The sequence below is a fragment of the Seriola dumerili genome, unplaced genomic scaffold (assembly GCF_002260705.1).
Source record: "Seriola dumerili isolate Sdu_G_001 unplaced genomic scaffold, Sdu_1.0 BDQW01002927.1, whole genome shotgun sequence".
Taxonomy (NCBI): Eukaryota; Metazoa; Chordata; class Actinopteri; order Carangiformes; family Carangidae; genus Seriola; species Seriola dumerili.
The window spans coordinates 338,640-353,639 of record NW_019177182.1 but is presented as its reverse complement, the minus strand read 5'-3'; the positions used below and the strand labels follow the sequence as shown (position 1 = coordinate 353,639).

The following is a 15,000-nucleotide window of genomic DNA, read 5'->3' as shown; positions in this document are numbered from 1 at the left end:
AACATATGAAATACTCATGTGTAAATGTACATCTATCATAAATATGAATATATATAATGATGCATTTTTTATATATTTCATATTTGTTTGATATATATTTATTTATACTTTTTATGTTTCTATATGTTTTTCTTATTGTTTGTTAAATGAAGTTGAAGCGGACGTGACACATCGTGTCCGTTTGAATGTTCGTTTGGCATGAATGAAAGAAGGAACATGGCTGTTCCTCAGTCTGCTCCAGTTTCACTTTGTCTTCACTGAGACACAGAGGAGACCACAGACTGATCCTGATCCGGATCAGGATCCGGATCAGGATCAGGATCAGCTGCTTCAAACATGAATGTTCAGGATGAATCTGAGTGTCCGACAGAATCACAAACTTCACAATGAACTCAAACCAAAGAAGAAGAGAGAAGAAGCCTTAGAAGAGTCTTACCTGCGTGACTGCCAGACTGAGACTGAGGCTCAGCTGCTCTGATTGGTGGAGAGGGAGGTCCTCCTGAGGCTGATTCAGCTGCTCTGATTGGTGGAGAGGGAGGTCCTCCTGAGGCTGATTCAGCTGCTCTGATTGGTGGAGGTGTGACTGAGAGAAGTGAAATGAAACAGCAGCCATGCTGAGATCTGATCTGGACTTCCTCATGAAAGACAATGAGAGGATGGCGTCCCACAGTTAGTTTCAGCGCAGCAGAATGAAACACCTGGTTCATGTTTCTTTCTTCCCTTTAATCCAGTTCATCATGAAGAAGAAGCAGATGAACATCTTCGTCATCAATAAAAGACTCTTCACATAACGTTGATTCATTAAATCCCCTCGTTGTGTAAAACACCCAGAAATGATTTTCTCTATGTAATAAATGTATAAAAGGTTGAAGTGAAGTCTGGATATCGTTTCTCTGCTCCCTTCTTTTAAAATGGCGTCTGTGTTTCCATTTTCATTCTCTGCCGGTCATTGCCGGTCGGCCCGGCAACAACCTTTAAGTTCCTGGCAAAGTTTGAGTTTTCCAACATTTTTTATGTTTTTATAGATCATTTAATCTTAAAACTTTTAAAAACATTTATACATATACATATATATATGTATATATATATATATATATATATATATATGCACATATTTTTGGATTAGCTGGGAGTAAGGGGCGGAGTCAGTCACTGCCAAGGTGGCGACGATGGAGCAGCTCACTCTGAGCTTCAGAAACCTGTGGGTGACGTCACAGANTCCTGGCAAAGTTTGAGTTTTCCAACATTTTTTATGTTTTTATAGATCATTTAATCTTAAAACTTTTAAAAACATTTATACATATACATATATATATGTATATATATATATATATATATATATATGCACATATTTTTGGATTAGCTGGGAGTAAGGGGCGGAGTCAGTCACTGCCAAGGTGGCGACGATGGAGCAGCTCACTCTGAGCTTCAGAAACCTGTGGGTGACGTCACAGAGGCGACGACTCAAATTGAAACAAAGATGAAAATGACGTTTGAATGAAACGATGTCGTCAGGAGAGGATGAAGGAAGAAGGTGGATCCTTCAGAAACACCTGAGGGAACGAGGAGACGAGGCAGCAGCTGGTGTCACTGTGCAGGTGAGGAACATGTTTACGTGTTGCTTAGCAACAGTCCAGCACCAGCCCAGAAACTATTAGTGTTGGTGTAGGTGATGAAATAAATGAATCATAATCTGTTGTTGTTTATTAGACTAATGTGGCGCTGGTAGAACTGTTGTATGAAACTGGAGGTGGTGACGTCCTGAGCATCAGCGTGTGATTCAGTCGTTATCTCTCATGTGATATTACCTAAACATGACGACAGGAAATGGGGCGTCGCTCTGGGCTGAGTCACATCTGGACCAGGAGGCCCGGATTCTTTCCTGAGTCTGCGTGTCTCCGTCCCCTCTGGTCCACACAGACGTTCTCCACTCACTGAACCAGCTGTGTTTTCCACTAAAGAAGAAGACGACAGTCAGACATGTGGCCCGTAGAGCAGGGTGGGGCCAGGAGGGAGGGGGAGGCTCCCGCCACTCAGGACCAAACACTTGGAGCTGGATGGTGGGAACAGGAAGTTGGAGTTTGAAGGAATGTGGAGAAGGAGGAGGAGTTAGAGAGTGAGGGGTTGTGGGAGTTGTAGTCCCAGCTGTAATGTCAGAGACGACCTGTATGTTTTTCTGCCACTAGGTGGCGGCAAACAGCCACAGATGAACTCTGGGATCAGCGGCAGCTGCTTGAGTTAAGGTGAGCAGATTTGTGAAATGAAAACCAGAGACACTTTCAGTATCATCGACATGATTGGTTCAGATTCAGTGTGTTTATCTATGAGGTCATAAAGGGGGACGGTCCTAGTTTTATATATTTGGACCATGGAAACTGTTGAACTGTAATAAACTGGTGACTGATTAAAGGTCATTAAAGCTCCAAACAGAACCATCACTTTGAAACTAAAAGCGTGTTGAGCTGTAAATCTATGGAAGATGAATATTACAGGTTAGTTGGTTGGTCCTGACTCATGGGTGTGACTCCACCAATAATCTTGTTTTTACTATTTTCCTACGTGAAGCGTAAACAGGAATAAAAGTACACCTGAAGGGGCGGAGCCTCTTAAAACCCACCTGTCTCTGGTGACCAGATCAGATCAGAAGAATCGAAGGGCTTTTCATCAAAGTATTGCAGGCTGTGAATACTCGAGTTCAGTTCATTAACTTCTTCTTCTTCACTTCTCACACAGAAAACCTTGTTTTCAAGTTCTGGGGCTGTTTGTCTTCGTTACTTCATGAATTACCAACGAGAGAGAGAACTAATCTTTTCTCTGCCTAGAGACAAGATAAAAACAAAAATGTTTTAGGACAGTAACTCTTTCATTTGTGAAGCTGCTATAGCTAGCAGCTAGCAGCTAGCACAGCTGTCTGTCTGCTCTGCTGCCTGTCTCTCTCTCCGACCTACCTCACCTCGGGGACGGAGTCCGGTCACTTAAACTTCAATTAAACTTCATTTAATCCCCAGAATCTTCAAAGACTCAATGATGACAGGAACACATGAAGTTCAGACTTGAACACTTTATTTAAGAGAAGCTTTGGTCCCTTCAGCAGCAGCTTCAGCCCTGATCATACGACTGATGTCGGGTTTAGTGCTGGAAAAGGTGACAGGTCATGTGACAGTAGAGAAAGGTTCTCTGATGGTTCTACAGGAGAACAGAGATCAGTCCAGTCACCGTCAGTCACGTTATTCAAAAGTTTTATTCAATGAAACTTTGAGAAATATATGAAATACTTCCTGTCAAATAAAATGAAGTGACTCAGTGACGTGGACAGAGACGCTGTTGGTCATGTGAAGGTTAAAATACTGCACGTGTCAAAATGACCATATGTCCGTTATATCACACCTGTGAAGATCTTCAGGATATTTACAAAGCAGACTCTGAGGAGACACGAACTTCACTTAATGGAGGGTTGAAACTGTGCTGCGTTCATGTGTCGCTCTGTTATCATCAGTACAAATTTCCATCTTTTAAATATCTTGTACATCTTATAAATAACATCAATGTTCATGTTGTAATTACACCCGTGAAACTTTGAGGGAACGACTGTATCTGACAGAACAAACATGGACGCCTCCCCTCAGCCAGAGACTGTCCTTCCATGTAGCTGAAAGCTAACGGAGCTCGTCGTCTTCCTGTCTCCCTGCAGCTCAGTGGGCGGAGCTTCAGGCTTCAGGGACAGTACTCGTACTCGCCTCCGTCACCGTCTTCGTTGATCTGATAAATGTTCTCCACCGCCGAACCCCGACTTTGGAGCTGCAGAGTTGGCAAAGTGTTGACCTGCTGCTGCTGCTGAGGCCTGAGACACAGAGAGAATTATTCTGCTCATATTTTTACTTATTTATTATTTTCTTTGATTTCATTATTTCCCCATAATTTTCTAAAAAGCTTCCTAGAAAGAACAATGTCAATGTTTAGCACTTACTGTAAACTTAGGACAATGTCATGAGACATTGTACCCAGGAAGTACAAACTTATTAGTACTGAATTAAATTTGTAAGAATCTACGATCTAAAAAACCTCTAATCCTTGAACAAACACACACTTCAGGTTAATCCATTTACTTCAGATGCGTCTCCTTTGGTCACATGATACTTGACATTTTCAGAACGATAATGACGTGTGTGTGAATGTCACGTCAGTCACAGAGGAAACCACAGGTGTTTCCTCTCTTCGCTTTCGTCTCTTTCTCAGAGTTTCTGTTTCTGGTGAAAAAAAGCTGCTGGACACGAGAATCTTCAGCTTCACGTTTCAGGAACTTTCATGTTTTAATCAGATATTAATGAAGTAATTAAAGTGGAGAGGTGAGATTCAGTCTCAGCCTTTGTGCCCAAATAAACAATAACTACAAGAGACTTCAAGAATCACCTGTAGGTGTCTCAGTTAAATAAGAGGGAGGGTTTCACCTCTGTAATCAAGGATATGTTTAGCTTAGCCTAGCTTAGCACAAAGAGCCAAGAGCTTCAGCGTAAAGGAATGAGGTTTGATGCTGAACTCACAACGTTTCTTCTAGACTGGTGAGTAAACAGCTGATGCTAACGTTAGCTATGTAGCAATAGCAAAACTTACAAATAGCTCCTTTAAACATGAGACCATGTTTCTATGGCTACCATTGGATTAAAATATTCTGCCTTAAATAGCAATTAAACAAAAGAATTGAATTCCTGACAGGTTCAAACTTCAAGTCAACGAGAATTTAAAATAAAGTTGCACTGAATTACTAATTATCATTAACAGGCTGCTGCTCGTTAAGAGTTGGAGACGTCTGGTCCTGATGCTGTGAAGACTTTAAGACACACTCAATAAGAAATTCAGTGTTCTGGATAAATCTAGACGTTTGAATGTGGGAGTTTTGTGGCGACGCCGTGTCTTCATGTTCAGCATTAACTGGTGGAACCGATTAAACGTTTATCAGAAATCAGCCGTGTGGTTTGTGGTTCTTCTGTCATCGCCTGGTTTCAGTTTGAGCACATCTCAACCGCACCGAGTGTGAAGACGATGGCGTGATGAAGATGACAACGAGGACGCAGTGATAATGATTCCTGAGCCTGAGGTCAACCTGCGGACTCCTCACGGCTCTGCTGAGTCACGGTTCGTCAGTGGAGACAAGTGCGAACTTTAATCAACAGGTTTAACGAGCTGCAGGAAAAAACAAGATAAAAACTCACATTTTGTTGAGTCGCCTCCGTTTTCTGGCTGTAGAGACAGAAACAGAAAGAGACGTCACAGCTTCATGCACAGACATTTCCTTCCCTTTAAATCTCAGTGACCGACCTGACTGATTACTTGCTTTACTTTGCATAGTTTATTATAACTGTTATTATAATATAATAATATATATTAGTGTAATAACATGTTTAGAATCATTATATAATATGAATAATACATACACCACCTCACTATAACCATATTATTCTACACTATTTTATATTAAAGGAAATCTTATAACATCATATTAGCATATTTTTTATCATTATATTTACCTATGATTATATTTATATTACATCATTAACATCCTCCATGCTTCCCTTTTCGCCGTTTATTAACAGCTGGAATAATATCGAATATGTCAAACAAATACTGAACATTAATAATCATGAAGAGAGAAAACTACATTATACTCAGTTATAATCATTTATTACATGTGTTTATACACTGATTATTAATTCATGCTGAATAAAGGGATTCAGGTAATAAAATAAATGATATTGATTTAATGTTCTGCTGCTGTGACATTATTTCAACTCTCAGATGAAACTGATTTGTTCTGAGTGTTTTTGTAATTAATCTCTAGAATCAGGAGAAATCTGATGTCATGATGTCACAGCAGCGACACAGAAACGTCCTTATGAGCCAATGAGAAAACAGACATGACGTGATGATGTGGAGACGTTTTATAAGAATAAAATCACCTTCAGTCATTTATTAAATGACAGAAGGAAAAGTCTGCATCCGACTGACCCGAGAACAGTTCAGTGTCATTGAATTAAAGTGGCTTTATCATGTTGTAAAGTGTTTATACATCTGAAGCCAGTGACCGCGTCACATGACGTCTGTCATGGCCGACTGACCACCTCTCCCTCTCTAGTTCGGTGACGTCATCTGAAACTAAAGAGCAGGACTTTCCCAGACACACAGTCCATGTTGAACTTGCTGCTCTGTTGCCGTGAGACCGCCGCTCTCCCTCACTTACCCATAATGATGGCTCCGCCCACTGTGAGCAACACTATTAACGTGAAGAGAACGCACACCAGAACCACAGGCACTGCTCCGCTGCTCACCTGCTAAACCAGAACACATCGTGTCACTTCCTGACTCTTCAAGTCACACTGACGTTTAACGTGTGACCTCAGCGTCTGTGAGGAACTGACTTAACTGACCTCACAGTAAATAAATATATATATTATATATAACAGACACAAAACAACTGCAAACAAAGAAGACGAGTGCAAAGAGACGTGGAACAACCACAGAGACTAAACAACATCTGCTGAGTTCACACAGGACGTGTTTGTGCATCACCTCGTCCACGAGGCCGTCAGTGCTGCTAGTGGAGGAAGTTAGGACACGCCCTGTGGAGGTCACGTGATCTGTGGAGGTCATGTGATCTGCAGGACAGGGAAACGAAAGCAGATGTTTTGAGCACAGCTGTGTCAGCAGCACGACGTCATGGTGGAGGGAAAACATTCAGACACAAGCTGTGAGTGGACTGTAAGAAACCCTGGTCTGAGGTCTGGGCTCCAAACAGTCATGTGACAGCACAGGTGTGTGTGTGTGTGTGTGTGTGTGTGTACCTGCAGTCTGAGCGGCTGGTGTCTGTGTAGACGCCCCTGTGTTTGGTTCTGATGTGGTCTGAGGAGCTGATCAGAGAGGAACATGGACAGTGTCAGTGAGTGTGTCGGCCTCAGTCTGCTGCTCCTGGCTTCACCTGTCTGTTTCACCTGCAGACTCTGACTCTGACTCACAGACTGTCGTCGCTGCATTAGTTCATGTTACACAACAGTTCGTTCAAAGCAAGTGATCTGATTGGACGAGAGTGATTCCATGAGGCTGATATAGTGAACAGCAGCACTGGGACCTTTAACTCCATGTATCACTCCTCCTCACAGCTGTTCTATCAACCGTTAATCAGCGTCACATTAACGTCATTATCGATCTCAGACTGTAACAAACAAAGATGAAAATATTTCAGAAATAATGTTTGAATGAAACGATGTCGTCAGGAGAGGATGAAGGAAGAAGGTGGATCCTTCAGAAACACCTGAGGGAACGAGGAGACGAGGCAGCAGCTAGTGTCACTGTGCAGGTCAGGAACATGTTTATGTGTTGCTTAGCAACAGTCCAGCACCAGCCCAGTTGAACTACTAGCGTTGTGACAAATAAATGATGAAATAAACAAACAGATCATAATCTGTTGTTGCTCATTGAACTAACATGGCGCTGGTAGAACATCACACTGAGGGAGAGATGAGTATCAGCTGATTGTCTCTGACCCAATCACAGCCGGGCTGATATCCAGAACTACATCACCAGCTCAGTGTGATGCTACTTAATTATATTCAGGCAGTTTGTTCCAGAATATTCTCTTTGAAAAACAATGAGAACAGTGAAATAAAAGTTTTTTTTCACTCAGTTTCATTAAAACTGAAACGGAGACTCGTTCATTTAAACCTTTGTTTTCCTGCACAGACTCAGTCTCTTTAAAGAACGTCTCACCTGCGTCAACAGTCAGATCAAAGTGATGTTTTTCATCATTGAACCACCCAGGTATCTCCACTCTGCATCCATATCGTCCAGCATCTGTCTCTGTGAGGTTCAGTATCGTCATGGAAACGTCTCCTTCATCCAGTCGTCCCAGTAACTGATACCTGCTGGAAACCGTTGGTCTATCTCTGCTGATGATCTGGTTGTTGCAGCCTGAGATTGATAAATCTCCTCGACTCCAGCAAGCTGACAGTCGGCCATGTTTCTGAGCGTCATATTTACATGTCAGAGTGACGCTCTCACCTGCTCGACCTTCGACCCCCCTGCTGTCACTGTGAGAGACTGTGGAGACAGGACACAGGTCAGACATCACTTCTCTGTTCAGCTGGTTGGACCTGTCTGACTGATTCTTGTTTCTTGTGTCTCTCCATCAGTCTTTCTGATGGGTGCGTTTGTTTCTCCCACACAGGAAGGTAAAGACTGAACAGAAGTGCAGATGATGTGATGAAATTAAACCCAAAACACTAGATAAAGGTCATGTGACTGAGGCGCCTTCAGACCGTGAAGGAAATAATGTTTCCTTCACTTTGACAATAACTAATAAATCATCACTAACATTAATGTTAATATTAATATTAATATTAGCACAGAGGACTGTGCCAGACGGGCTGCAGTCAAATACACCAATCAGATGAAAGTAACAGAAAGTAATACAATCTTTAAAAGTGGTTTGGGTCAGATCTGATAACACTGATCAATAAAGCAGATGATGATGTGAAATACCTGTGAGCAGAACGAGCAGCAGAACGATCCTCATGACGAACGCCGACAAACTGTCATCACACACACACACACACCACATTTAAACACAGCTGCTGAAACACTGTGAGTAACCACACCCACACCCACACACACACACACACACACGCACACACACACGCACACGCACACACACACACACGCACACACACACGCACACGCACACACACACACACGCACACACACACGCACACGCACACACACACACACGCACACACACACGCACACGCACACACACACACACGCACACACACACGCACACGCACACACACACACACGCACACACACACGCACACGCACACACACACACACGCACACACACACGCACACACACACACACACACACACGCACACACACACACGTGTTCTGAGATATTCTACATGTATCATACAAAGTGATGAGAGAGTCTGGACTTTGTGCAGAAGTGAAACCTGAGAGTTTGTCGTGCAGGAGACCTGGTCTCTCTCTGCATCTTCTGAACCTTCACTTATGGAGCCAAATTTATGATTCAGTAAATTAGAAAAGTAAAGTAAGTTGTAGTTATGAACTACTCAATGCGAATGTTTGTCATAATTCTTTCAGTTTTTTAATCTTTTAGTTAACTGGTTTTTCATGAAGGGAACGTACTGCAGCAGTTTGGTCTTAATAAACTTTCTGTCTCTAACAAGTGAAGTGTGACAGAATGACACAATGTACCACATTTTGAAAATAAGGAAGTACTTGTTCCGAGTGAAGTAATCCGTCTCCAGGGTCATCACCTCTCATTTCTGTGAACATGTAGGGCAGATGGTTTTTAGAGCGCGGTCAGCAGATGACTTCCTGTTGGCAGCACGAGTTACTTCCTGAATCTTAATCTTGGACTCAGAGTTTCACTTCATCGCAGACTGAGAGAAGACGACTGGGCTCCACACCGCAAACACATCTGCAAACACATCTGCAGCTTCCACTCGGACACACTACACATGAACTTATCAGTGTGGACAGCAGAGTGAGCACAGTCTGCTAATACATAAGTATTGATCCATGTTCACTTAGGATCATGGTGAACTTCAAAAACCTTAAATGGATGTTAAAAAAAAGAAAAGAAAAGAATCGAACCGTCTGATGGTTTCATTTCTTGGTGTGAACAGCTTTCATGTTCTGACACTGTCATGTGGTCGTATACACGGCTTGTATAAATAGCAACATGCCTGTTGATTGAGTCACATCGCTCCCTCTGCTCAGGTCAGTGAGCGCTGTGGTCTGGGTTATTGTGTCTGTTGTAAGTGGGAGAAGCAAGTCTATGGCTGTTTGAGTTCCTACGAACATCAAGCGTTACCAAGCCCCCTCCTGATGCAGCTGCTCGTGTGACCATATGATGTGATCACTAGTTACATATAAAGTGTAATTAGCTCCAGCCTCACCAGGTGCTAAGAGGAAAACACCTGTGCCCCTCCCACCAGAGCTGGTGCTCCTGGTGACGGAGCAGAGAGGACTGAGTCAACTGCAGGTCGTTTCTGTTTTAGTGTCCAGCTGATATTCAATTACACACCTGTTTAATGCACGTATCGTTTCACAACCTCTTCACATGTCGTCATCACGTCGTCATGTTTAGTCTGTACATGAGGACCCAGAGCGAGTCCTGCTCACACCTCTGCACACAAAGGCCTTACTTTTGAGGACAGTGGTGAAGGTGGTGAGAATATACAGCATGTAGAAAACCCCTCCATCACTCTGCTATCATCTTTTTATTTCATCAAAGTATTTCCACACTAACTATTCAATCAATACTAATTATAATGCCACCAGCTCAGACACCTGCTCCTGTCCCCTGCCTGGGACCAGGACACAGGCAGCTGGAGCTGGTGATGAAGACCGAGCTTCAGGATCTCAGGCTGAGGCCTGGGTCACGGCCAGTGTGTAACCAAGGGAACACAATCATTCAGCCTTTGTAAAAAGTTATATTGGAAACATATTATTACTTTTCTTTATGACTATAGTCCAAGGTTTGTGTGAAACAGTCCTCACGCTTTTATTTAATGTCCATAATAACTGCTTCACTCATCATTCACATCTTGTAAATTTTGCAATTGTCAGTATGTTTGCTTTTAACTTAATATCTCAGAATAAAATAATCTCTATGTTCCAAAAACACTTCTCTAGCAGGTGAAAAACATTTGGCTTTCTTATACACATACTGACTAACTAACATAAAGGCAACTAATCCTAATCTGACATGTGATACTTTCAGAGATTCAGATGTTTCAAAGCCGCTCAAAGAGATCATAGATTCTGTGCACTGATAACTCCTGAGTTAAAGTCACTGGCTGTATGAAGTCAAGGGAGAATATGATTGTTTATTCACCAAAGAAGAAATATTCTGGCTGCTATGAAGAGTATGGAAGTTTAGAAGACCCCACTTGTTCTAAGCAGCGGTAATATATCTGTTCAGAGTAGCAGGATTTACATCATCCAATACATTTAATGCACCAATATAATTGTACTTCTACAAAGACTAATTATACATTTATAGATTTGAATTCTTAAATCCCAAGTATTTTAATGCTTTCAACTCATTTTATCTCACATTTGATTCTGTCTCAACGGGGATTTGAACCGTCCTTTGTGGAATTTAAAATAAAAAAAAAATGCAGCAAAAAGCTGCCTTCCTATTGGCTGTTTCTCTGTTACAGCGATTCACAACTGGCCCCCGTGTGACAGGCGGGGACACCCACCACTGAACTAACGAGGGTGCAGTACCTCTTCTAACCACTACGCTGGAGTCTGGGCTGTTTCAATAGATGATGAAATACAATCACCAAAAGTAAATATAATATAATAATAAGTAATGTTGTGTCTGGTAGTAACAGAGTAACAGAGCTCTGTTCTGTGGTCAGTGGTGCCACCTGCTGGTCAGAGAGGAGAACTGCAGCAGCAATCTTATTAAAGCATGAGTCTGAAATGCATTGAAAAGATATTGACAAGCATGTGTTTATTTACTCATTTACTGCTGATGGTTTCTGGTATTCACATCTTATAGTTGAATTTGTTTCCGTTAAATTCCCACGTTTTGCAGTTTCTACTTGTGGAACTTGAAGAGACACTGACTGGTCTGATCTGGTCGTTCTCTACAGAAACCCAGCTGGACTAAACCTGCAGTGAAACAGCAGACAGACAGTTTAGTTTCAGTACAGAGACAAACACTGACTCCTACACAGAGGTGACCTCCTCCTCCTCCTCTGATTGGTCCAGCCTCCTGTCAGTCTCTGGCCTCTGGTTCGATCTCCACACTCCTGCACACACATGGAATAAAACAGCTGCTGTCTGTCTTCTTCAGATAAACATCAAAACATGTCTGAATTGAACCTGCCAGCCAATCAGAGAGCGGGATTGTGTGTGTGTGTGTGTGTGTGTGTGTGTGTTTGTGTGTGTGTGTGTGTGTGTGTGTGTGTGTACTGACTGTAAGCAGCAGTCAGCAGCAGTGCAGGGATGAAGATGATGAAGGACAGTCTCACGGTATTTCCAATAAACATGTGCAGACTGTTTACCTGCTGCTGCTGGACAGCTGACTGTCAACAAACAAACAACACATTTTTACTCCTCTGTTGCCATGGTAACCACAACTCAATGACAGGGGATACAGGGAATTAGAAATACTAAACATTTACCCCCTGAGCAGCTGATCACACACACTCTTCACTGTGTAAAATGTGTAAATGTGCTTTAAACTTTTACTTTGAAAGGTCAAATGTGAATTAGATTCCAAACTCATAAACACTTCTTCTTTGGTTAAAATGACATCGTCCTACTGAGAGTCCTTTAGTCTCTGTTCATCATCCTGCTCTGACTTTATATTTGTATCAGTGGAATCATTTTATTTCCTCTCATGAACGTTAATGTTTGATTCTGCTGAAGGCTTCAAATCATTATCATCAATATTACTGTCTCATCATTTGAAACAACAACAACAACAATAATAATAATAATAATAATAATAATAATAATAATAATAATAATGTGTGTATTAAAGTTCAGTTGTCACTATAAACTGCTCCACTCTCAGTTGAGTTTCAACCATCAGTTGATTGACATTTGATTTTCTGTCACATGACACTGAGCCGACTGTTGATTGGACAAAACAAGACATTTATAGTGTGACAGGTATTTTTCACTGTTTCTGACAGAAGAGAAACATTAATGGATAATGAGGATAATTGTTAATTGCAGAGTTTGGTACCTGAACCTGCGCCACCATTGGCTCTGTGGTGTTGCTGACATCACTTCCTGTCTCCCCCGTCACGTCCCTAGTGCTGTAACCTGACACACAGACAGTTTGGGACTTTGAATTATCGCTATAGAATATCTGCATGTGTGAGACAGACTGAAGCTTTGTGTCCGCTCAGGGCTCCTGTAGCTGAACCAGCATCAGCTTCAGTCCTGTACTTACTTGTTGCAGTGCGTGGTGCGTTCAGGTTCTCAGCGTCTCCGTCGCCAGAGGCCGCAGAGCGAGCTGCGGGACAGACAGACAGGAGGTCAGAGACTCACACCTGAAACCACGACTCTGGATCCTCTGGTTGTCCTGAAAATAAATGAATGAGTGACGTACGGCTGATGATGATGAGGTGAACGGTGGACGTCTGGTCGTTGAAGAGTCCGGGCAGCTGAACTCTGCAGTGATAGAAACCAGAGTCTGCTGGACGAGAGTTAAAGATGGACAGAGAGGACGAGGAGGAGACGGAGTACCTGCAGACGAGAGGAGGAGTGAGCCGTTATTTATGGTGGCGTCTGAAGGTGGAGGTAGACACGCCTCCATCACCATGGTGACCCCTCACTGCTAAACACACATATAACATTTGGTTAAAATAAAGGTTATAATCCAAAACTTCAGTGTGATTGAGTCCAGCTGAACACTCGGCCTCTCCTGCTCTGATGTCAGCATGCCGACACAGGCCCGACCGTGGGCCAACAGTGAACCTCCCCCATTGATCTGTGTCCACTGTTGATATGAAGTGATTTGTTTCTTCTGATGTCAGTGACAGAAAGAATGAGTGTGATGGTTGAAACCAGTAACTCATCCAGGTGTTTAGAGCCCGACAACCTTCACCTGTCCACTCTGATCTACAACTCTGCTTCACTGTCACTGCACATCTGCAGGTTCATCTGACGCTGCCGGACGACCCACATAAATCAGCAGATTAAAGAACCTCAGACCTGAGTGAACCCTCTTTGATGTTTGAGGAGCACATACAACAAAACACAAGAGGACATCATAATCAATATCACAGATCAATAACTACAATCAGCTCCTCCGCTCAGACTCGTTTTAGTTTAGTCTGTTTATCCAGTCATAGAAAATATTCAGTATGAACCATTGTGTGACATTTTTTCATAATTGCTGTGAAGTCTTGAGTAATGGCTCAAAAGTGATTTGTGAGGTCATACTGACCTTGGCCTTTGACCTTTGACCACCAAAATCTAATCTTTGAGTCCAGGTGAATGTTTGTGCCAAATGTGAAGAAGTTCTGTTGAGGTGTTTCTGAGATATCGTGTTCGACCTGAAAACACAACGGCTGCTCTGACGGTGTGGAGCAATAAAAGAGAAAAACCAGACGAAGAAGAAAGTTTCTTGAACTGAATATTATGTTTCTTCATGAGGTCTAATGTGTATGTGACAGAAAAACAGGACTTGATACTTCGTAGGGACCCCCCCCCCCCGGTTGTACCTGTAGGAGCCCCCCGCCCCCCATGTACCTGTAGGAGCCCCCCCCCCTAGGTTGTAACCTGTAGGAGCCCCCCCCCCCGGTGTACCTGTAGGAGCCCCCGCCCCCCCATGTACCTGTAGGAGCCCCCCCCCCCCGGTGTACCTGTAGGAGCCCCCCCCCCCATGTACTGTAGGAGCCCCCCGCCCCCCCCATGTACCTTGTAGGACCCCCCCCCCATGTACCTGTAGGAGCCCCCCCCCGCCCGTGTACCTGTAGGAAGCCCCCCCCCCCCCATGTACCTGTAGGAACCCCCCCCCCCGGTGTACCTGTAGCGAGCCCCCACCTCCCCACCCTTTAGAGCCCCCCCCCATGTACGTAGGCAGCCCCCCGCCCCCCCATTGTACCTGTAGGACCTCCGTATGACACCGTGATCTCCAGCCGCTGTTCATCAACAGTGTTGTGGCAGGTGAACATCGATGGCTCGCCCCTCCCCCAGCACACCTCGACTCCTCTCTTGTTCACCGCCTCCGATCGACACGGCAGCGTCACCCTCCGCCCGGCCACACCCACCACTGTCTCCGTGGTGACCGCTGACACTTGGGCTGGTGCTGACACAAGCACACACACAAAAATAAAAAAATTTTATACAATTTCAAATGTCTGCTGCAGCTCCTCTGATGTCCAGCAGGTGCTGCTGTGATCAAACTCCAACAAAGTCTGTTTTTAAACAATTTAATCATAAATATTAATATA

The 15,000-nt window shown here is 43.4% G+C and overlaps 1 protein-coding gene and 1 pseudogene across 1 annotated transcript; both read right to left on the bottom strand.

The window, feature by feature from the left end:
• Positions 1-3,052: 3,052 nt before the first annotated feature.
• On the bottom strand, positions 3,053-8,608 carry LOC111239491 (hepatitis A virus cellular receptor 1 homolog). The gene is made up of 7 exons (XM_022769379.1): positions 8,530-8,608; positions 7,759-8,088; positions 6,837-6,902; positions 6,565-6,650; positions 6,236-6,323; positions 5,211-5,238; positions 3,053-3,841 (listed from the first exon to the last, which is right to left on the bottom strand). The coding sequence occupies exons 1-7, from the start codon at positions 8,606-8,608 to the stop codon at positions 3,715-3,717; spliced, it is 804 nt and encodes a 267-aa protein (XP_022625100.1). The 3' UTR covers positions 3,053-3,714.
• A 2,912-nt stretch (positions 8,609-11,520) lies between these two features.
• LOC111239537 overlaps positions 11,521-15,000 on the bottom strand; it is a 5,103-nt pseudogene continuing 1,623 nt past the window's right edge.